General features: G+C 41.4%; 1 protein-coding gene across 4 annotated transcripts; it reads right to left on the bottom strand.

Moving 5' to 3' along the window:
• Positions 1 to 8,605: 8,605 nt before the first annotated feature.
• On the bottom strand, positions 8,606 to 24,594 carry ccdc149a (coiled-coil domain containing 149a). 4 transcript variants are annotated; one of them, XM_085154779.1, is made up of 13 exons: positions 24,394 to 24,594; positions 23,334 to 23,495; positions 22,884 to 22,922; positions 21,187 to 21,294; positions 20,967 to 21,083; positions 18,802 to 18,974; positions 16,475 to 16,547; positions 16,209 to 16,293; positions 15,496 to 15,640; positions 15,203 to 15,279; positions 13,975 to 14,007; positions 10,981 to 11,085; positions 8,606 to 10,053 (listed from the first exon to the last, which is right to left on the bottom strand). In XM_085154779.1, exons 1-13 carry the CDS (start codon positions 24,442 to 24,444, stop codon positions 9,494 to 9,496), a joined length of 1,728 nt encoding a protein of 575 aa, XP_085010905.1. In that variant the 5' UTR covers positions 24,445 to 24,594; the 3' UTR covers positions 8,606 to 9,493. The 4 variants fall into 4 exon arrangements, with proteins under 4 accessions (XP_085010905.1, XP_085010904.1, XP_085010906.1 ...); XM_085154778.1 differs by lacking the exon at positions 13,975 to 14,007 and having other exon boundaries at positions 10,981 to 11,127; XM_085154780.1 differs by lacking the exon at positions 13,975 to 14,007 and having other exon boundaries at positions 24,394 to 24,591.
• Between the last annotated feature and the right edge of the window lie 265 nt (positions 24,595 to 24,859).

Raw genomic sequence — 24,859 nt, 5'->3', positions numbered from 1 at the left:
CTTTGCATAATAAACCAATACCGTATTAACAAGAAGTTTTAACAAGCCCCGTGGCAACCAATGAAATATCATAAGGGTCAGGCGTTTTGAAATACTGGACAACGGTAAATTCAGTGTGCTTAGCACGTAGGCAGCTGGCGTTGCAGGGAAATATGCTAATCATTTCCCAAACGTTCAGAATGCTGTATATAGAATTAGCTTAACTGCAAAAGTCACTTATTTAGGCAATTACAAACTGAAAAAATGATTCGGGTTTTGATGTCTACAAATGAGCAGGAATCTGTGTAAGCACGCTGCAGGTTGTGGGAATGAGGAGGATGTAACGAAGTAGTGAGGATGCATGACAGAGAAGTGGAGTGGGAAAACAAGTGCAGCTCATTCGAAAGTGAAAAGTTAAGGCAAACTAGAAGGAAGCTGCTGGTTGTTCCGTCCTTTTTAAACCACAAGGCTTACAATACAGAAGGAGCTGTTATATCATTGTCATGCAGGACTCAGTGAAGAGACTCTTAGGTCTATGCAGGCTTTGTACACCTCGATTTGGGCAGGTTATCTCATTCTTCCTGGAAGATGCTGTCAAGCTTCATCACACTGGATGCCATTTTGTATGGAGGATTAAGTCTGGGCTTTAAGGACAGTCAGACGCTTGTCCAGATGCCAAGGACAAGTGTCTTGGCTTCACGACTCCAACCCAGCGTTGTCTTGGCTGCAAGCTTTGGCAGCATTCACTCTCCCTTCAGTGTAGACTGGCCCCCCCTTGTTCCCGCTGCTGAGAAGCACCCCCTTACCCCCCCACCCCCACCCCCCTCAGTAGAATGACAACTATGTCTGGCAAATATTAGGCATTGCTCCTCGTTTCACTTTTAAAATGGCCACACTGTAACACGATGGTGGCGCTGTGTGGGAAACTCCAAGCAGACTATCAGAAGTCCTTCATGCAAGTTTCCTTCTTTCGGTCTAGCTTCATAAAAACCTGACTGATGGAGTGCTGCTGAGATGGTTCTCCTTCTGGCACATTCTGCCATCTCTGCAGGGGCCCTTCTTGCTTGGTTACTCAGTTTGGCCAGATGGTCATATCCCAGGATTCTTGGTGGATTCAAACCTCCCCAGTTTTGCGATTAATGAGGCCATTGTGCTCCAGGGAGTGTAAAGCTTTAAAAACAGTCCTATAGCCTTGTTTCTGATAGAGAAAGACTATTTAAGTCTGCTGTTAATGTGTGTCTATATCTATTTACTGTGGAGGAAGCTATAAAACTTTGTGAGAGGAACCCAACAGAAGTCGATGAGTCACTACTGACCAATGACAGCGATACAGAGGTGAGTTGTTTAATATATCCTTAACTTTTATGTTGCTTTTGAGTGTTAAGAGGCTTGAGATAAGGAGGCAAAAATAATCAATACATTATTTTTTTCTCTCTTTTAAATATACTAAAAAAATGACCCACTGTACCATTAAATATGAAAATGTTTCCACATTAGCAGTATCCTGTAATTACCAAAGTTCTATGAAATCGGAGCATAATTGAGGACTACCTCGCTCTCATCCAGAAAAAGTTCAGTCCAATTCCCCTGTTGGTTAGGGACAGTGACATCTGCAGCTGGTGCCCCATCACTGTTATCACATCAGCAGGTCCTGTCAGCTCTTATCACACTGGCCCACCATCTCCTATCTTAATAGAGATCTGACTGTATGGTGTGACTACGTGCTGACCCTCCGTGTGGCCTTTTTGCTTATCGGCTGTCCACAAGTTCTCGTGCCTCAAACATTCAGAGTTTGCTTTCCTTGCTTCCCAGCAGGGTCCCGGGAGCCATGTTGTTGTTACTGTTGTCAGTTTCAGTCTTTCCACTAAGACATTTGGAAACTGAATACATTGCAGGTTGCAAAGAACTTTCAGGAGTTGGGCAGACAGTACTTTGTGATGAAACTTCTCTATTACTATGACTGATACCATTTTTGGTAATTGGTACTGGCCTTTGCCTGGGCTCTAAGGTCAGAAGTTCAAATGGCAGCATAAGGCTTGAAGGAATGCCTAAGTTGTCTTGCGAGGATGTATCTTTATTTTTTATTGTTATATAGGTTTATATATTTTATATTTCATCTTACATATTCAATAAACTCTGTTAGCCTCCTTTTTATGTTGCAGCTTAAGCGCTGGGTGATAATGACCTTCATACGTACAAGGGACCAGCCTGCTCAAGTTAGCTTAGCTTTAGACTTTATTTTAATATATGGTCACTTGACTGTATGTTTGGGGTTGTTGTCCTGCTGCAGAATACATTTGGAGCCAATAAACAATCATTTATATTTCTGAAAGCATTCTTTGTTTACAGCATTTTTTCCACACCTACCTAAACTTTTGCACAGTACCGTACACGGCTCAGATAAATTACAGGAACACTGGATATCTATACTGATGCAGACTGGTTAATGTGTTAGGAATGAAGGGATGCCACATCGTTTGATGGAAATGGAAAATGATCAACCTGCAAAGACAGCCCAAAAATCAAAATGAAAAAATGATGCAGCAGGTTAGTGTTTTCCTGGAATGTCATTGCAGCAACTCAGAATGGTACTAGGTAGTTTATTTGGCGCCCACTCGTGCTTTTATGCTCGCCATCGGAGCATGCACCTAATGAGGTGATAGATGGTGTCCTGGGTGATCTCGTCCAGATCTGGACCAGGGCATCACTGAGCTTCTAGATAATCTGAGGTGCAACCTGGCGACGTTAAAAGGACTGAAGCATATTGTCCCAGAGGTGTTCTGTTGGCTTTAGGCCAGGTGAGTGCGGGGGCAGTCAGTGGTATCAATTCCTTCATCCTCTGGGAGCTGCCTGCATACTCTCACCTCATGACACCTGCACTGTTGTGCACCAGGAGGAACCCAGGACCCACTGCACCAGCGTAGAGTGACAATGGCTCCAAGAATTTAATCATTCTACTGCCTAGTCTGTAGAAAACTGTACATCCCTCCATGGATATGCATCCCGAGACCATCACTGACCCACCACCAAACTTGTCATGTCGGTGCACTGCACTAACATCTGGCAGGACAAACCAGATGTCAGGAAATAAGTCCACTGTCAGAGGTCATAAGAAGATCATTTGTGACCTTCACTAATGTTGTTTCTGTACTGCGATGAATTCTGAATCCCGACTATAAGTCTTCAAATAAACCTTTCCTCTGCAGATGATCAACCAGCTGTTTTACAACGAATCTTTCAAGCACTACATCTCTTCTCTTTGACATCATATAGCTTAAACAGTAGCAAAAACCAGGGCTGTGACCCATAGGGATTACATGTACATATGCTGACATCATTATATCAAACTTTGGCAATATTTAATGTGGGCGTCATAATAAGAATTCAGCCAGTATAGCCATAACACAGATGGTAAAGAAAAGAATAAACAGTCCACTTTAACAAATACAAAATAAACACACTGATTGCAGCAACAGCATATAAAAAGTGTAATTATGCAGAGTACATCGTTGATACTTTAGAAACTCCATCCTAACAAGTACAGAAAAGATGACTGACACATGTATCTTGTGTTTCTTCTTCTTCTATTGTCTCAGATATTAACAGCCTTGTCAGCAACAGAGCAGAAAGTCCTGAAATTGCAGCACCCCCCGAGAGCAAACCTGCATGGCTCTGTGAACTCTAGTGTCTCAAAGGGACTACATGATATAAAACTCAGGTAAGCGTAAAAAAGCAAGGTGAGTGAATGGTGAATGGATCGTAAGGGCGCTGATCATTACTGGTAGGGGGCACCTGGTTGGTATAGTAATTAACCCTGCTGAATGGTTGGCCTGGAAACTGCTGACTTCAAACGCCCCCATCCCTCGAAGTTGCAGATGACCCACAGATGATGGGGTGTCAAAATCTCCTACATCCACCTGGCACCCTGCTCACACTTATTAGAGCCAGTGAGCACTGCTGTAACCGGGCCAGTGTCTCCCACTTTTCATGCTCCGGAGTCCGATAAATGGGCAGCCAGGGAACAGAACAAAGCAAGTTAATACTGACAAGCCTATATATAATATATACAATACTACACAAGGCATTTGAACATCTTAAACATGAAAGGGTATCAGATGAGCACAAAGAAGCAGAAATCACAGAATGGCCATACGCACACAGAGGAATTATTCTTGTCTTGATATCTTTTAACACAAATATACAGATGCAAACGCACACCTACGTGATTTCAGCACATTTTTTACTCGCAATACAGTGAGGGATGTCGCTGTCAAAGATAAGGGGCTAAGATTACTTTTTGGCACGGGCTACTTCTGTAGCCTCATTTTTATCTGTCGTGGTGATGATTGGCTACAACAGCTCTCAGCAATTTTCTTTTGCTCTCTGGGGGGGAGGCGGGCTTAATCTTTCAGCTTGGTGACAAGACCAAACACCCACCAATGAAATTCTGACGGGTAACAGTTAAAGAGGCAGTGTCTCTGCTGAATCTTAAGCAAGTATAAACTCATATTATAACATCATACAAGGTTAATCTTAGTGATAAGTATTTTATCTTCAATAGCAGATCTCGACACTTAACTCATCTTCACTGAGAAAACATTTTGGAGTATTTCTCGCATAACATGGTTAATGCAGGATTTCTGGAGGATGTACTGACCTCAGTGTTTGGTAGATTACTGTAAAACAAAAAAAATCAAGTATTAAACAGTTTCTTTATATAAAGCTTGGGAAATAGGTGCAGCGATGAAACATTTACAAACATACATAGAGATGCAGTGTATAAAGCATAAATAGAGTTTGTAGAATCTAATGAGCTTCAAAATCACAATCTTTGACAATCTTTAGTCTTCAACACAGCCTGAACTCTCTGAGACAAGCTTTCTTGTCACGTCTTTTAGTGATCTTCAGGAATAGTTCCTGAGGGTTCCTGGAGGACATTCAAAGCTCTTCTTTGGACGTTGGCTACGTTTTGTTCTGTTCTCTGTGAAGATGATCCCACACCGCTCCAATAATGTTGAGGTAGGAACTCTGGGGAGGCCAATCCATGACTGAAAGTGTTCAATTGTGTGTTTTTACTATCCAGTTATGCTTCTACTGGACTTAGCAACATGTTTGTCATGCTGAAAAATGCTTTCCAGATTTTATGGCGTGGTGAATCAAAAAAACCTAATTCAATTCAATTCAATTCAATTTTATTTATATAGCGCCAAATCACAACAAAAGTCGCCTCAAGGCGCTTCATAGATACAGAGAAAAACCCAACAATCATATGACCCCCTATGAGCAAGCACTTTGGCGACAGTGGGAAGGAAAAACTCCCTTTTAACAGGAAGAAACCTCCGGCAGAACCAGGCTCAAGGAGGGGCGGCCATCTGCTGCGACCTATGCTCCTTTTCTGCACTCATAATCCATTTTGACAAGACCTCCAACACCTTTGGTATTTTTCACAGATTCAGCTAAAGAAAGGGGAACGAATGGCAGGTGCTAGTCACAAAATGCTTGAACATACAATTCAAAATTGGTTCTTTGTTGTTTGACCGTTCTCTCCCCTTTCCACTTCACCCTCAACACAGAGACCTGCCATCTTCAGATGTTTTCTGATGACTCTGATGATGCGATGGTTGAATGCACCAACTAGGGTGATGAGATGGAGTAGCGGGCTGTGGTGGACTCCTTTGTCTCATGGTGCGAGCAGAATCATCAGCAGCTCAGCGTGACAAAGACCAAGGAATTGATTGTGGACTTTAGGAGGACCAGGAAACCAGCGACCCCTGCTTTAATCCAAGGGGTCGATGTGGACATAGTGGAGGACTATAAATACCTCAGAGTACACACTGACAATAAAGTGGACTGGGTTAAAAACACCACTGCACTCTACAGGAAGGGCCAAAGTCGTCTGTATTTTCTGAGGCGGCTCAGGTCTTTTAACATCTGTGAGTGCTCGTGATTTTCTATGAGTCTGTTGCATGCTGGGGCAGCAGGTTGAGGGTCGCAGATGCCAACAGATTCAGTAAACTTATGTGCAAGGCCAGTAATGTCATGGGAATGGAGTTGGACTCTCTAAAGGTTGTGTTGGAGAGGTGGATATTCTTTTAATTCTCTAATGGACCTTATTTTTGATTAGTGGCCCATAATTTATACCAGTATAGACATATAGTAAACAAATGTATGGCAGATGTATGGGCCTGGTTTCTGATAATACTTCAGAATCTTGTTTTAAGTTCATGGTTAGAAATATGACAACCCCCCCCCCCCCAAAAAAAAAACAAAACAAAAAACAAAAAAAACATGCAACATGGAGTCAGCCCACAAGAGCCCCCGATGCGGCTCATTCTTCCACAGTCTCCCGCCTCTCCCAACACATTACTTCTACTCTAACATATGCAAAGCTGACTGATTTCCTTAAGCGATTCACACGCTTGCACACAATCAAAAACTGGTCAATGACTTTATGAGGAAAGGAATCGCAAGCTGGTATCATCTTGCAAACTGATTAGTTCAGTTTCCATCTGGTTTATAAACTTAAACCTGCTGCAGTGTGCCAAATCAGCTGCCTGGCATGGGGCCGACGCTGGGTGCGCACCACGGCTTCCTAGCTTGAATTCTTTCCCTCTCCTCGCCTCTATTTTGTGTCAGAGATTAAAAATAGCAAGTGGCCTTCTGCAGAATAAGCAGTTCATAGATTCTGGCTTTGACGCTGCATTTGCCTGGAGAGGCCAGCTGTCACCTGCATGCAGGCAGAGTAGGCCTCGCCACTGATTCTCTATAGACACTGGGCTCTGGACTTTGGCTGTAAGACAAAACGGGTGTGTTTGCGCATCTACTTTATATCGCAGGACAACTTCTGGTGTTTATAACTTTGTTTATGTTGAAGATAAACAATCACACTGAGCAAATTGTGCATGTGGTTGATGATGTTGATTTTAGAAAGGCATGGAGCAAATAAATTACTGACATACAAGCATCCACTTTTGACCCATAGCTAATGCCAGTATCAATATTTTTAGTTTAATTGATATTTTTCATACGTTTTCTCGCTTTTATCCAGAGAAACTGTGAAATTATCATTATAAATAATTGCTAAATGTTTCTTCATCACACTGTCTTTGAACACGTAAGGCTCTAAATAGAGAATCAAGTTAAGCACTTCAAATCTGTCACTCAGTAAAGGACTGAAGCTGCTCCATTTAGAATTAATGAGACACCAACCTTGTGAACATTTCGTTGGAACAAATTTCATTTTCTGGTCCAGAACATCACTATCAAACCTTAATGTGTGTGTGTGTGTGTGTGTAAGCTCAAACAGCTATTACACCAGGTTCACAAAGTCAGCCTCCGTCGGCTGAAGTTTTGATCAGATAAAATTTCTGCCTGGGTGGTTTCTAGCTTAAGAGCTGCTACAAATATCCAACTTTAAATCCCACAAGACCACTGGTTCGCAACCTTTCGCTTATATATCAAAAGCCCTGTCAGATAAGCTGAAGTACTCCTTTGACACAGCCCATCACGTTCCAAACATTTCAATTGATGGTAAGCCAGATGTTCTTTTTAAGTCTTAACAAAATAAGTGAATATTGTAGTAGTCATGTTCTTGTACAGGAGCTGGTTGGGTCTACTTTGTGTTTGTGCTACTAACACTTGGTAGAAGCTGGATGTTCATCAATCACGGCACAAAAATTTACTTTTCACCACCTACTATTTTCATTCTGTAGAGCTAGAAGGCTTGGTATTGTTTGCAGAAAGCCTGCATTTATGACTTTAGGCTAACTTATGTTTTAATGGTTTGGGTCTCTCTGTTTACCACCCACTTAAAATAAACATTTTTCTTTCTTTTTAAAATAATAAGTTCTACTTTTGATGTGTGTCTGTGTCTGCAGGATATAAAGGACCAATAAAGATACAGTCATGTGGAAAAACCAAGTACACCCTTGCTACTTCCACTGGCATTGTCAGGGAAATAGCAGCCAGGTGCTGCTAATTAAATGCACTTGAATAGCTGATCATGAGCAGGTGTGAGCACCTCTATAAAAGGAGAAGTTTGGATAGTTTGCTGCTCTGGCGTAGTCGTGTGTTGACATAATGGCACCATCGTCCCAGGAATGAACATCCCAGCAAATTCAGTTGAAAGGCAAACTGGCAATTCTCAGAAAAGCTGCAAAAACCTAAGATCTACAACGTAGACTCTACGGGCCTCAGTTAGAAGGTTAAATGTTAAAGTTCAGAACAATACAATTACAAAAAGCTGAAGTATGGCTTGTTTGTAAGAAGTCCCTGGAGAAAGCTTCTCTCTCAGAAGAGAATCGCAGCAGGGCTTAGGTTTGTAAAGTTGCATGACAACAAACGACAAGACTTTTGGAACAATTTCCTTTGGACAAATGAAACCAAAGTAGAGATTTCCATATTTCTATATTGCACTGCAACACATTCAGTGGAACCCAAACAGTATATCAGCACAAACACCTCATACTAACTTTCAAGCATGGCGGTGGCGGGACGACGATTTAGCATTGTTTTGGAGCCACAGGACCTGGAGACCTTTGAGTCATTGAGTCAACCATGAACTCCTCCGTATACCAAAATATTCTCAGTCAAATATGAGGCAATCTGTATGAAAGCTAAAGCTTGGTCTGAATTTCTGCTGTGCATGAAAGTCTACAACAGAATAAATGATGAGACTGTGAGACACTCATAAAATCATATAAAAAATAATTATGTAAAGTTATTACTGCTAAATATTGCTCTAGAATCTACTCAATTATGAGGTGTACGTATTTATAAGAGTGCACAGATTCCTATGAAAACCTTTTTCACATGACTGAAAGTCTGTATTAACTTAATCTGTGAAAAGAAAAGTGACAACCAACAATGCTGCAGGTTTATACATTTATAAATATCAGTGAGTTGCACATATAAGGCACATCTAGTGTAGTTCAAAAATCAACTGTTAAATATGGAAAAATAAAAATGGACTCATTAATAAGATTCACCCATAATGCTGAACAGACATCAATAGAATCTCCAGTATTAAGATTAAATAATTCACAATTATGTACACATTCATTACAAGTTTTGGTATGCCAATTCGAACTCCATCTAAGAGTGACATAAAATGCAGCATTCAGTTTATTAACATCCCTTAGGAAGAAGAAAGCAAACAAGTGGGATTATCTTATCGCAGGGAAAAGGAAGAAGGAAATATGGGGCATAGGAACGCATGTTGCCATATTTGTTATTTTCCTAGCTAAATTCTTCCTGCAGGGCATGAAGTTTGCAACTCCATCGATTTGAAGATTTTCTGTTCCTGTGCAGCAACAAGCTTGTCTGGATACAAAGTGCACTTCGAGCTTTGTCAGTGGTGGCTGAAAAAGTGCTTTCTCTCTCTTTTATTGACTAAAGCGGTGGAGAAGACAGCTCGTGAGCACTGGCTGTGTTGTGGGAATGCAACAGTGGATGATTAATGCAATCATCAATAACGACGACAAGGACGAGGATTTAAATAAGCTTCTCGGTTGGATCATGCCAAGTTGTCACTATGACAGGAGTCACTCTGTGCAGAGGGACACTGAACGTCCCACTCTCCTGTACTCGACGCCTCTGCAGCCTGGCTCTCTGGAGCTGACACAGAGGCTTCTTCGTGTTCAGGTACATTATCGGACTCACTGTTCTGGGATTCACAGGGCCGCTGACCCACCTCCGAATGACTGACAGAAGCTTGTTTAATTGAAAGCCACTGAAGGTCAGATTCAGTTTGTGGGACATCCAGCGCCAGAGCTGCTTCCTCTCCTTCCTCCACCGTGGAACCCAGCTCTTCATCATCATCAACTCCTTCTATCTCATGCCCTGCCTCTTCCACAGGGCTCCGCCCCTCCTCCAGCTCTACGCCTGCATCTTCCGTAAGGGTCACCAGCTCCCCCCCCCTTCTGTCAATCCCATTCGTCTCCACCCTGTCAAGAGTCTCCAGGCTGCTGAGCAGTGCAGGTGCGTCTTCCCTGCTGACACCATCTGTGCCAAGGTCAGCGCCAGCGGTGTGGCACTCCCAAGATGATTCATGTGAACCTCTGTCGTCTAAAAGAACTGGGAAAAGGAAGATGAGATGACTGGTCATTTTAATTGCTCACTTGATTTGAAGCTAAAGCCAAAAAAGTGTTTTAAAGAAAAAGAAAAAAGGAAAACTTTCTAATGAGTAGCTAGAGACAATAATTATTGTCATAACTGATAACAGTAAAAAAAACAACAACCCAAAAACCACACACACAAAACGAGATAACAAAAATTGCATTAGACAAGAGTTTAAAATGCATGAAAGAAACAAAACAGCAGCCACAAATGAAAAAGCCCGTATTGATTCTGCTAGAAAAACTTTCCTCTCTCAGAGTTGGATCACAGTGTCAATGTAGAAACTTATTTCAATTACTTATGTGACTGAAGTGCTTCCATGGCAACAGGCTAAATATAGCAGCGGTGCCCCAGACAAGGGGACGCAAGACAAGTGTGACGCCCTGCATCTCAGCAATAGCAACAGCTTAGTTCTGCTTCTTCGCCAAAATATGCTCTCACTTTGGGGATTACTGACCCATATTTGTGGATGTGCAGGCAAAAAGGTTAAAGACTGCACACATAGAGTACTCCCCACCCCCACGCACACACAGACACGCAAAAACACGCAAGAAGAAAGCAACATTACTTGAAGTGGCATCCATATTTATAGTCCTCCCACCCTGATCCCCCCCCCACCCTCTTTCAAAGAGAACATGGCAGAAGTTTCTGAATGTCAGTGGGCGAGAATTTGCCTCACATTTCCAAAATGCCATGGCATTTGGGCATCTTGCACCAATGAGGAGCAGGGAGAAGTGGAGGCGGGAAGGGAAAGGACTTGGGTTAAACACGGAAGGTAGAAAGGAGTGTTTAGCATGCAATGCCTAATTGCGGTGTTTACGCCATTAGCGGTAGGAGTTCTTATCATTGACTGGAGAAGCCAGTCACTCGCAATTACACACTCACCTTTGGGTGGATGCACTCTAGGCTGCATGTTTGGCTGAGACGTGACACGTGTAGGACGGAGCTCTGGCTGAAGGTTCTCATTTAGTGTGATACTGTCTCTTGTCCCTGTAACATCAGCGCCAAGGAGAAAACGCTCCCAGTTACTCTCTGGTCCAAATGAGAACAACAAACAAGTGATATGTAGAGGGTTTTTTGGAGGGTGGAGGAGTGTTAGATTGGATGGAGCACATGTACGATGGTGCATGCAAACACAGGCGCACGTATGCATTGCAGTGCTCACAGGAAGAGGCTCCAGCTCCCTCTCATCTGTCTTCATTAGTGATGGCTGCACGCCTCTTAGGCTGACACCATATGCTACTCAAAAGAGACTGTGCACTATAAACCAGACGTCACGACTATACACACAAAACTATATGCACAGACACTCGGCTGGAAGTTAGCAGCCTCTGCCGTCGCACGTAGCCTGTGAACAGGCGAACCTCTGCGTGTGTCTCCGACCGTTCAAGTGTGCGACAAGAAAACAAACAGGAGAACGAGAAAATGGATGACTGGAAGACACAATGCATGAGAATCATGAATGGTGAACGGACACCATATTGTTATGAAAACAGTCCATATTGTTATGGATGCTCAGTGTTTACACTGACATGGGAACAGCGAGCGAGGGAGAGGCTGTTAGAATTCGTCATACCAGCTGGGTAAATCAAAAGAAGCAAAAACAAAAAAGTCATGTTGTCTAGAAAGTTCCTCTAATTATTTAACTGTGAGACTATTTTAGCCATTAATATGCTGTTAGGCTGTTAAACTGCATTCCTTTTGGTTACTTCAATAGGGCCACTATTAAAATATTTAAAAATAATAAACTGTCATAAAACAAAACCAAGATCAATTTTATGATAGTTTTTGACTAAAAACAGCCCAATTAGCCAAATATCTGCTAAATAAAGCATAAAAAAATCAATAGCCTGATGATGTTTTATGGCAAGTGTTGTCAAATCTAATCCCACACGTAACATCAAATCCATATAAGGTGGTGCAGCAGCTGAGTCTAAGCAAACAGACCAACCCTGAGCCACTGCCATCATTCAAGGACAAAGATATGCAGATATGGGCCATTTTGGGCAGACATAAAAGTGCCATTTAGGAAGACGCTAGAATGCTGATCAATATATCGACATCACATAGGTACGACTGGCCAGTAGTGTGTGAAACTGCATCTAAACTTGCAATTGTGTTAGGACAGTTTTTAGGAGAACAGTCGAGGAAGACTTCACCAGACTGCCTTTTGAAGCCAGTAATAAAGCGATGCTGGTTACTGGATATGCAGACGAAGACCCAGACTGAGCATAGCAGCTGTGTCTCCATGAGGCGTGCAGAACTCAGAGATAGGAGGCACCAGTGGTTTGCTTTGAATCCTTACTGACAGCTGCCTGTATCGTCATCTAACCACCTCTACACCTCTTTGAAACACATCTAACATACACGCAAATATATATGTGTTTTTATGCGCATAAAAAAGGACTATTCCATATTATGTGACACCAGATCATACTGGATATTAAAGACACAAAGAGGAGAAGTGTACATAGCTGTCAGCTAGTCACAGGAGCTTACACTATGCAGTGCTGTCTAGCTCGACATTGACAGGAAATGCCTTCCTCTTAACTGGAAAAAGTCTGTCAGTTGACCAAAACAGGGTGCATTCTGTATCCACCTCTGTCTTTTCAATCTCTGATGCACTCTGACAGGTTTTCACTCGCAGTGTTACATTTCAGCTCACACTCATTCAGCACAGGAGGTGGGGGCGCTGAACTGGAGGACTGGGGTGGGGGAAGCTATCAATCACAACTTTATCTGACTCACCGCATCGATGTCACTGTTATTGTTTTTGGCTCTCTCTCATCCGTAGACAATGTAGTCACCTCTAGTGTTTTCCGGGACTCAGGTAGGCAGCCAAGGCCCTCCATCCTATCCCGTTTGCCTTTAATATCAATCAGCCCAACTTCATCTCGCATCAAGGCCACAGACGCTCACATCTCTCTCTATATCTCTGTCTCCCTAACTGTGGTGGACAGCGTGGTCGTCAGGCACTCTGGGCCCTCGTCTACAAATTCCCTAATAACGGCACATTCCCCTAAATGTGTTTGTAATGTGGGCAATCATTTTCAGTAATGGATGCTTGTCAGTTTTATGGCGGAGAGAATGACGGTCTCATGACAGGGCACCTCCATCCAGCCGCAGCCCCTCCACCGTTCAGTCTGCTTCATAGACGGCACAACATCTCCCTCCAGTGGAGATGAAGGGGAACTGCTTTCTAAGTCAGCAAGCACGGTCCCCTTGTTTCAGGCCGCAAATGTTTTTCGATTACGTTTGGTAAATAGTTTTATATTTTTGGACTGGTTTTGCTCTTCTGAGAGTCGGACGTCTTTACAGGACAGGAAAGGTCACCAGCTGTGTCTTTGAGAAAAATCTGACAGCCGATACAGCATTTTTTATACTTCAATTTTAAATACAAATATAGGATCAAGGGTTAAAAAGTGGTGCAAAAATTCACTTTCTGATAAAATAATAAGAACTTTGACTTTACACCCTCATATACCAAAACTGTATATGACAAACTGTCTTCAACAAGGCTCTCATCTGTATTATGAGAGCCTCGAATCCTTCTACTACTACTACTACTCAACAGTACTGTGCTGCCCTTAAAAGAAGCCCAACTGCATCACTCAAAGAAAGCGCTTTTTTTTTTGGTTTCTCTTGTGAGTAAAATTTAAGACAGGTCCACTGGACCGAGAGCATCAGTGTGTGGCACTCCGTTGGCCTGATTCAGTCAGCGGTATCATGAACAGACACATGAGCTGGTGGTCAATGGAGTCAACACATTGTAAACGGTGGGCATGAGGTGACATGTTTTCTGGGCGTCTGCCCAGATTTGTCCTGGCATAACATAGTGGAGGGCATGGATGAACTAAGTGGGGCAGAAGGAATACATACTCCCAATTCCCACAGATACGTGGTAGGTCAAGCCTGAGACGCAGCCAGAGAGGAGAGAAAGGCACAGTGTTATGAACAGAAAAGCTCATTAATGAAAAAGACAGGAGAGGAAATGAATTTAAACCAGCAGGCCAGCTAGAACGATCCCAGCAAAGATCTCCGGGTCAGACGTTTGACTTAGAAAGACGTGACAAAATAACAACCTTTAAATGCATCAGATGAGACAATTATTAAATGATTTTAACTTAAATTGAAAATCATATTTATTATATGGATGCACTCCAATACTGTATCCATGATTTTAGGAGATTTTACATAGACTTAAAATAAAAGAGGTCCTAATTTGTTTAAATCAAAATAACTTTAAAGTCATCGTTATCTTTTTCTTGTTTTTAATGAAATATATGTAGGAATATCAAATATTGCTCCTGTCTTTTGTCGTATTACTGTAGTATGATAGTAACAGAAGATTATTAAAAGCTGTTTTAGCTGATTAAAGCATCCATAAGTTTAAGTAGTCGCGTGTCTGGAGCTTCAGTCTGTGTGGATTTAAACAGACAGAAAAAACAAGTCAACTTTCCAGTTTTTCAGTTTTCTTGTTCTTAGACGTGAAAGATATTCCATGAGGAAAAATCCCCCAAAAAATTAAATAAAAATGAAGTACAACAGTGTGCACTTCTCTTCAAAGAACAGAGCAAACTGGCTCTAACCAGAGCAGAAAGAGAAGTGGGACGCCCAGTGCACAACTGAGCAAGAAGACTCACAGTCTCGAGTTTGAGAAACAGACGCCTCGCAGGTCCTCAGCTGGCAGCTTCATTAAATGTTACAAGCATAACACCAGTCTCATTGTCAAGAGTGAAAAGGCGATGCCGGTCTTCAAGGCAGAGCAGAGCAAAGACAAAGCTATCTGACACCAGCCAACGTCTGATCTTTTGCTTATCTTAATGTTTTATTGGCTACACACACACACATTTATGTTTTCTAATGATGTGGGAAAGATTACATGTTCTCAGCGGTAGTCTTCAAACGATACATTAATATGAACAGGTCATTTTACAGGTGGTTACAAACTGAAATGAGACTGATTCATTAATTTTACTCATCATATGTGATCATTTTTCCAAAAGCACAAAAGTGTCTCAAAATAAACACTGCCAAACTACTTTTAGTTTTTAATGGATTAATAAAAGGTTTGATGGTGGAACAGCTTAGGTGTTCAAAGACCCACCTGGAAGACTCCATAATCCTGAAACCTCCAAGGTCTTCAGCTTCCTTTCCAAATCTGCAACTCTATTTCCCAAGATCCTGCAGGCCAGATAAGAAGAAGGGTCAGTGTGTGTGTGTGTGTGTGTGTGTGTGTGTGTGTGTGTGTGTGTGGACCCTTATGTCATAATCCAGTGTTTGCTTTATAGGAGGAGAATTCTTGTAACAGCTAGACAAACAATGTAACTGTGTTAGAGGGTTAAAGGTAAAATGTTACCATTATGATGCCATCAGCGGCAAAGCAGGAACTCTTAATACCTGTTGCTGTGTCTCTGGTGCTGGATGACCAAATTCTTCTCATGGATCGTCTCCAGAAGAGCAGTGGCGAGAGACTTGAGGTCGGAGATGGACTGAGGCGTGGCTGGTAGACTGCAGCCCTGCTCTTCCAGAAGCATCTCTTGAACTAAAGAGGAGAGGGAAAGGGGGGGAAAAAAATCAGGATGGTAAGAGAAAGGGACAGAGAGCCAAAAATGGAGGGAAGAGAAATGCCAATAATCCCCCAATAAAGCTTACACAAAAGTTAAAAATAGGTAACAAAGAAAGCAGGGTGATATAACAAGAGACAGAGAACACAGCATGATAAGAGTAAGACAGAGATGGAGAGTTAGAAACAGATGTCTTCTAGGTGACACTCTCCTAACTTTAACTCCAGAGCCCACTGTGCTGCTTCTGCCAGCAACTGTCAGTCATCATGGCAGGCTCATTTCCCTGCCAGTGGTGCTCTTTACCACTCAGAATACAATTAGTAACCCAGCTGGTGTCCGGCAGTGGCTCGGAGGATCGGCAAAAAAAGAAGTTATTAAATAATCCATTGAGACACGGGTAGAAACAAAGGAAGTGGTTGTAGAGTTTATTTGGCCTGAGAACATTCGCATTAGTGCCTTTCTGTAGTTTCCAGATCAGCTAATACTACATCTATTTATGTCTGAGTTTAAAGAACTCAAAGTGAGACGAACAGGTTGTGTTTTCACCTTGTTTGGCTGAGAGGACTCCAGTAAGAGGACTGTTATTTGATTTCCCATATGTGCTGGAGTTTTTCCTCCTCTCCAGGGCTGTCTGCAGGGACAGGAAAACAAGAGAATGAAGCTCACCCTGCTGATTCACATGAACATTTTAGTAAAAAGCCACTTCCTTTGCATTAAGAACGTTTACAAAACCATACACATGTAAAGAAATAACATACACTGAGTCAGGCAATGTCTGTGTCACATTTTTAACTGCAGCATTCAATCTGTACCTTGTACTTCATGATGTTTGACTTCAGCAGGTTCACCTCCTCTTGCAGTTGATTTAAACGGTCATGTAAATACCTACGGGAACAATGGTTAGAAAGACACCCAGCAAAGTCAAAACACACATGACAGACAGAGGAATTCCACATTACATGTATAATCGCTGTGCACTGTGAGCAGGAGGCAGTGTCAAAAAGAGCATTTGGTAACGTGAATGACTCTTGTTTATGTTTGTCTTGCTGTTTGTCATTTAGCTCACCCTCTGCCATGTAGAACACAGAAGTCACAACTACATAAAAAATGCATTCATATGGAAATGAAACCAAGCATTCTCTTCATCCATGCTTTTTGATCTTTCGTTAGCTAATGTACACCCCGATTAAACATGACTACCACATAAGACGTGGGTAAAAACACTGAAGCGCATGTACAGTAAGGAAGAACATGTCCAGTACTGCTTAGTTAAGCAACGAGAAATGGCCATCTAAATAAAGAGAGAAACAAGTTTATATTATTTCAAAAAGAGGAGGTCAGTCAGTTCATTCAGTTTCCCCAGGTGCCATCTCAAAATCTATCAACTGTCTTTCATGACAATTGCCTCCAGACAGGAAGACCAAGAGAGAAGTTTATTAGGATTACAGCCTCAGAAGTCAATCATTGGCACTTCAGATTAGAGCCCTCAAGTTTCATAGGACCAAACACATCTCAGCAGTAGCTGTTTGGAGGACACATCACACCTTTATCATCTAAGAAACAAGAAATGGACATGCACGTGTCTCTCATTGTTAGTTATGGCGAAGATGGTGTGATACTGTGAGGACTAGGGATGCACCGATACCGATACTGGTATCGGGTATCGGGGCCGATACTGTAAAATATGTGTGTACTCATACTCATAAAAGTTAACCGATACCGTGAACCGATACCAACTTATTTCATTAATCAGAGGGTGGCTTGTCATTTCTGTTGTAGTTTTTTAGATTGGCCACTAGGGGGACATCCCGCGCTAAACAGGCACAGGGTTAGACGAGTGAGACGGGCGGCTCCAGATAAAAAAGAGAAACTGGAGGCTGCTGTAGCTAGGCTAAACAAAATGTCAGCAGTGTGGACCGGAACAGCCAACTTTAACTCGGGTTTTGGAAAAGCAATGAAAAATGTCAAGAGAAAATCCACTGGCAGTTAAAATAGCAGAGGCTCTGACTCATTTTATTGCTCTGGATGACCAGCCAATGCCGGTCGTGGAAAACATAGGATTGCATCGTCTTCTCAGCATACTCGAGCTGCGATATGAAATTCCCAACCGCCCATACATTAGAGAGATAATGGTGCCAAAACTTTCTGAAGAGGTAAAGACAAGCAGTGTGTGCGCGATGTCAGGCCTCGGTTTAACGGCACAGTGGACTGATGAGGAGTTTGTTCGTCAATGCCAAATACTTTTGTTATTTTGTTTGTTTGTAATTTAAAAGTTTATTTTATTCTCAAACCTAATTTGTATTAATTTTATTCCAAACAGAAGTGTTTATTTATTATTCTGAAAGCTCGAGACAGTGCCAATAGTTCAGTGATATTTTGTTAAATTACAATGTGGAGACTCTGCAATAATTTAACAGAAGTGCTCATTTTTCACTTGAAATTTTTTTGTGGTCATTTTTATTAAGATTTAATTTTTTATCGGCAGAGAATAAAATAAAACCTGTCTTCCAATTCATTGCATTTGTGTGTGTGTGTGTGTGTGTGTGTGTGTGTGTGTGTGTGTGTGTGTGTGTGTGTGTGTGTGTGTGGTAGAAGTATCGGTTTTTGTACTCTGTATCGGCAAGTACTCAGATCCAAGTATCGGTATCGTATCGGTTTGAAAAAATTGGTATCGTTGCATCCCTAGTGAGGACATCTGCTAGTGACACTGATGATGATTTACTCAGAATTATAATTATTGCACAATAGGGGAACATTAAAGCCCCCTCTCAAAAAAAGGATAGTGTTCAGAATCAGGAACACCTGGCATCTACGGACATCCAAACCTAACCATTGTTGAAAAGGTTTTTGGATGAGATGCACCACAGAGTAAGGAAGAACAGCCAGGAGGTGCTCAGCGTGTGAGAACTCCTTCAAGACTGCTGAAAAAGGTGATGATGAAAGGTAGCTGAGAAAATGCCAGGAGTTTATGAAGTTAATACTGAAGTCAAAGATGTCTACTTTCAAGATTTAACATACCTTTTAGTTGGTTTACACTAATATCTTCTAATGATGTTTTAGAAGATAGTATTGAGACTGAAAAATGTATTTTAAAAAGTGTCAAATGATGACACTTCTGTCTGGCACATCTCTAACTCACTTGTTTTCCATGCACAGGGCGTCCACATCAATGATGCGAGCCTCATGGTTCCCCAAAATATGATTCAGCTCCATATTTAGTCGCACCGCCTTCTCTCTGAACACAGTGCGTTCTGCCTTCACGTCCTGGAGCTCGTCTGTCAGTGCTTTCATGTTGTTCTCCATCTCCTCCATCTAGAAAAAGGCATACAGGCAGAACTGTTTGTGAGGGAAGCCACGGAAACGTTCACGTGATGGATATTTCAAAGCTTTTGCTCATTAAAGTAGAGTTTGCTGAGGCTGCATACACTGTTTTTAGCATTCAGCAACTCAGGATCTCCCCTGCTGTTTTAAAGTGAGCAGCTTCCACTCTAGTAGATAACAGTTAAGTGGCTCCACTGCGAGTTTCAAAGAGGAGGAAGTATTGTTTATCAATTTAATACATTTACTGTGTTTAATGTGCAGAGAGGATTTTGCCAATAATAAAATGTTCTACTCTGAAATTAAATTCAAAGCACATGGACAGTAATGCGCCGAGTGTATTTCCAAGCAAAAAGTGTGATTCACTATGGAAAGTTTTGAACAAACTGAATGAATTACTGAGCTTACGTCTACTGAGGAAATCTATAATAAATGTCTGTCATGAGACCCTGACTAGAAACGAACAGTTCCAGAAACATCAGGTTTCTTTAGAAACTTAATAATTAGATAATCAGTCTTATTAATATGTAGTTAAAAATGATACAGGTCACTACATTGTTCTCTACATAAACTGTAGGACAACTTAACCTTTGAATGAGTGTAATGAACACTTGACCTTTGACTCCTGACCTTGAGCCGAGGTCATGGAGTACATACACCGATGGCATAGATTTAAAATTCCTACACTGCTTCATCCTCAAGTTATCAAATTCAATAACTTGCATGTCTACATCGACCGCCCGCCCATCAGGGTTACGACAATACCCAATCAACCAAGACTATGAAAAGCAGAAAAGAACACTCTAAAGCCTCTAAAGTAGTTACAATCTGCACCAATTACTGGTTTTCAATAGAAATTGTCACTACTGAATCACTTACTACTGGACTCAATTGCCATTTACACTCAGCCTGTTCATCCTACATCCATTTACCTAATGACACACACATTTTCAAACCCTGAATGGACAAAAGATTCAAACCTAGATCATTGTTGTGAAGTGACAGGGATAACTAGAGCTGTGCCATATCATGTCATCTGCAAAAGCACCGGCATAAAGTTTCATGTGACAAAAAAATGACATAAGACCAAGTATATGTTGGGCGATTTAGTACCTAAAAAGGGAGCTACTTCAATAATCTCCAACTAAGCACAAGGCTTTGTAAGATATGCAACAAAAAAGTTCCTGCTAAATGTGGAAACTACAAACATGTTTCACTATTCCATCAATCGTCAGTGTCACTGGAGCACTCCCTATGACAGGAAAAGTGAACAGTGGATGGAAATTACTGATCTTGTTATATGTCAGGAAACAGGACTTTAAGCATCTGGTTAAACAGCTCAAACCAAGCTCCACCACCCCACATAGAAAATGCTTTTATTTGTATTATTTGACAGTACTGTGCAACTGCTAATATGTTACAAAGCGATCTTAGGACTTTAACAATAAGTAAATGGACTGATTCTTATATAGCGCTTTTCTACTCTCTCGGAGCACTCAAAGCGCTCTATACAACATGCCACATTCACCCAATCACACCCATTCTCACAAGCACTTTATCTATACTTAGTGCTATCTAACTACATTCACACACATTCATACTCCGATGGATGCATCGGAGAGCAACTTGGGGTTAGTATCTTGCCCAAGGATACTTGACATGCAGACTGGAGGAGCCAAGGATCGAACCACCAACCTTCCGATCAGTAAGTGACCTGCTCTACCTCCTGAGCTACAGCCACCTCAAGTAAGTAAGTAAGTAAGTAACGTCCTAGGTAGTGATTTAGACTTTTTTTTTTTTTTTTTTAAAACACTCTTTCTTTTGGATTAAATTTGTACATGACATGTCCCTGGACGGAGTTCCCTCCTTTTCCTTAATCCTGTAGCAACATCCTAATGAATATTCCACAAAAGAAGAAATGGACCTGAAAATGGAGGATTAATTGCCAACCGTATCAAAGTGCTATAAGGTAAGAAATACATCCACCTGTAGCCCAGCTCTCTCAAGCTTGCAAACCAGATCCTCACGCTCATGGGCGGGGAAGTGACGCACCCCGACCTCTTCATCCCCCAGCCTCTGTCGAGTAATGGTCATCCTCAGGAGCTGCAGAAAAGAGAAGTTCAACGTTTTGCTTCTCTTAAATAGTTGCTTCATTGTAAGAGTTAATCTCCATGTAGGTTTGTGCGAGTACCCCCGGTTACTTCACCTTGTTATCCCCCTGGGCCTCTGCAAGCCTCTGAGTGAGCTCCTTCACCTCCTCGGCAAGCTGTTTTGTTTGTTCCCTTGAGTCCCTCAGCAGCTGAGCCAGGTTCACCTGCGGAGCAAGAGGAGGAGAAGAGTGAATGCACAACAGCTTGTGCCAGGCCAGACAAGGTTCAAATACCCCAGGAAATCACATTTAATCAGCATCAAACATTTTCCTTCTTCAACTCAAGAAAAAAAAAAAAAAGCCTATCTTAACATCCACAAAATTTCAGAGATAAAAACAAAGTCAGTCCACAATCCTGTTCTAATGAAAGACAATTATTTAGTGCCATCTAGTGTACACATTAGTATTTTCATTTTTCATTTCATGGGTGTTTTGTTACTATTTCATTGTATTTTATAGTGCTATTCAACCAGCAACTGTTCAGTGTCACGGTGTCCCTGAAAGCACAATAAGATAGAGTCATACAGGGCCCTATGTTACAAAGCAAGTTCAGCAGAACATCTTTCTGTTATCTGGATTCACTTAACCTAACACTGGCAGTCAGGATAAGCAGTCACACAAAGCTGGCTATCAAGGCGCTAAGTTAATCCAAGGTTTCCCCTGCGCGTTCACATGAAAGGGTTGGCATTGGCAACATTTAGAAATAGCAATTATCGATAGGTTTACTGGCATCAGAGTAGGTCATCTTGCATAGGAAAATAAAACTATACTGTTGGAAAAATACGAAGAGGTTAAAAACACAATACAGACTAAAACCAACACAAGTTCCTCAGATAACACAGCAGCATGACAGGAAAAGCACTGTACAGCAGTTTAGTGTTGAATGAATGTGTGAGCACTTTCAGAGCTCTGGGCAGTAAGACGGGAATAGGCTTACAATATTAATAAAGTTTAGGCTATTTGAAGATGCAAACTCTATATTAACAAACTTGTCAATATTACGACTCTATCATTAAGTTTAGAGGGCAGTTTCACTTTTTATTTTCTCAGCTACAGATCTAGTGGTGGTGGTGGAAGTGAAGCTAACAGAAAACAAATCATGGAACAAAGTTGCATCTAAGAATCCAGATTTATCACTGATGTTGATCAAGGATAGACAAAGACTCCAGATGCCATTAAAAAACTTTAGATGCTCCTATTCTGTCCTTCTGTCCCGTGCACAGAGGTCCCATGGATAGTGCCACTATTTTCCAGAAAACTGAGTGGTCAGTAGGTGAGGATTTCATGCCTGCTGATCTCTAATCTGGGAAACATCCTGCTCCATAACAGGTTAGGTTCACAGCATATATTACGATGGCGATGTACACTGATAAGGAGTGAGCCACCTTTGCAGTACAGAAAAGTCAGGTTTAACCAGGAAGTTACCTGGAAAAGACAAAATCCTGCTTCATAGTGCAGGCCTCAGGACTTGTAGAAGACACACCCACCCTAGAACAACAAAAGTCTGGGATTCTCACCTACTTAAGTACATTCAATAAGGAGAGAGAGAGAGGAGTCTGATTAACCTACACCCTGATATTTTTCCTGCAGCACAAAAGAAATTGCCTCTGTATGCCAGCACGAAGAATTTCAAATAAACAACCAAGCTGTGAATTTAACATAAGTTTTGGATTAACTGTTTATGATTTTTTTAATACACATTACCTCATTTAACTGTACCTATTAGCATATGTATTAATAAAATTAAAACTTACTTGATTGCGTTTTTCAGGTGGCAAAGAGGGGTCACCATCCTGAAACATGTAAAAAAGACTTCTATCATCAGCTGCAATAATACAGCAAATACTATAAACTGTAGCAGCGTGCAAATGGAAAACTGAATATCTACGTTTAGCTGCTGCCAAAAAAATGTAAAATATTTTCTTTTTTTGGGGTGGGCTTGAATAGAGAAACTATCAGAATTACACAAAAAAATGGATATTCCTTCAAGAAATCTAGAAAATACATAAAGACAAAATCAGATCGGGATCTGCAACATTAAGCAAAGTAATGATCCTGTTAACATGACAAAAAATACCACGAGTGTGAAAATTAATTTCAACATCTTGGAGCGGACTGTCGATTAATTTTGCTCATGGCTTTAAAATACTTCATGCTAAAGGGTGGTCACAAAAAAGTACCACCTTGAAGGCTGAACCACTCACAATGAGTTCCCTGTACTTCTTCTTGAGTCCCTGGTGGCGTTCTCTCAGCTGGTTGGCCATCAGCTTGTACTGGTCTCTTTCCTGCTGACAGGTGTCCAGCTCTTTGGACAGGATGAGGAGGGCTTCCTTCTTACTCTCCAACTTCCGCTTACACACCAAGAACTTAAGCAAACAATGCACGAGAGCCATGGTGCTATGAGATATATTACTGTTGACTGAATTGGCAGTCATGTTTATTTCAGGGACCACAGCTGGACATGTAACATCTGTATCAAGCTTGTTCTTGGTTTTATCAAGAATTATGTTTATCTTATTCTGTGATGGGAACGGTTACATTAATTGTGCAAACAAAACCAACCCTAACCTGTTTCCCACAGGTGGAAAAACACACTGGAGTGAAGTGTTTGACGTACAGATAAGGCCCACAATAATGAACAGTGGAGACCGATAGCAGTCAGACCAGCTTATAACCAAATAGCAGCTCCTATCATGCAGCACGGTGTGCTGTAGTAGTTTTGTTAAGTTCAGTGCTTGTCTTGTCTTTCAGTTGCAGTAAAAAAACAAAAACAAAATAAACAAACATAAGAAAATGTCTTTTTTTTCATTACTGCTTCTATGGTCTTTCAAATGTTATAAAGGTGTAGGTTATTCGATATTTGCAGCATATACTGCTAATTAAATTAGCGTACAAGCTTAAATTACTGCGTTAGCGCCAAAATACATACACGCTTACATTCATAGCTTACTCGGTAATACTCTTAACATGTAAATTGCGAGCCCACAGGTGGGTCTACCCTATCAGTACACAGTAGCATCATCATATAGGGGTGGGTAGGTGAATTTGCACCAGTCGTATGCTATCAGCTTAACGGAATAGCTAGCAGACGCCATCAATGAAGAGCCCACCGGTGTCAAAAAACGTTGAGCTCGTGCGTCTGTTAATGAACGTCCAGGTGTACGAAAGCTAAGAGACCGAGGCTCGTTTCCATATGGACACCGGGAAACATCTATAAAACCGGTCCGTGTCTGCAGCTGTTTACGGTCTCTCCCCCTCACTTACCTCGCTGACTAGCCCCTGCCAGTCACTCTCACTCCTCTTGGAAGACTGCATTATTCGTAATATTTTGCAAAAATGTCACGACACACCAGCCCCCCTCTCCTCATCGGTTTGTTTATCCTGCAACGTCACTTTCTTAGCCTCCGTTAAGTTACGCAGAAAGAGAAAAGAGGGAAAACGACTTCCGGTATGTCTGTGAAAATAATATTATATTTGAAGAATTTCAGTTTTAAACAATTATATACATTGAAAATTTTAAATATTTTATATGTACGATTCGATTTATATATGAAGATTTTGCAGATAAGTACTGAGGCACCGGTGAAGCTTACAATAACAAAACGGAAATGGTTTCCTTCATAATAAAAGCAGAAAGTCTGCCACTAAAAATGTTCGTTTTAGCACTTTTGGAGAAAAATTAACAAAACAATTAACTAATACAAATTATATTGGTAAAATGCACTATTTA

Source organism: Neolamprologus multifasciatus, chromosome 3 (genome assembly GCF_963576455.1).
Source record: "Neolamprologus multifasciatus chromosome 3, fNeoMul1.2, whole genome shotgun sequence".
Classification (NCBI taxonomy): Eukaryota; Metazoa; Chordata; class Actinopteri; order Cichliformes; family Cichlidae; genus Neolamprologus; species Neolamprologus multifasciatus.
Note: the sequence above shows the minus strand (reverse complement) of the source record. Positions and strands in the feature narration are given on the sequence as shown.

Coding starts and splice junctions, on each gene's coding strand:
- ccdc149a (XM_085154778.1), bottom strand. CDS start 24,444: ATGCAGTCTTCCAAGAGGAGTGAGAGTGACTGGCAGGGGCTAGTCAGC. Junction 16,548..18,801: donor GCCCTGTGCATGGAAAACAA/GTGAGTTAGAGA, acceptor TTGTTCCCGTAG/GTATTTACATGACCGTTTAA. Junction 15,280..15,495: donor CACCAGAGACACAGCAACAG/GTATTAAGAGTT, acceptor TCTGGCCTGCAG/GATCTTGGGAAATAGAGTTG.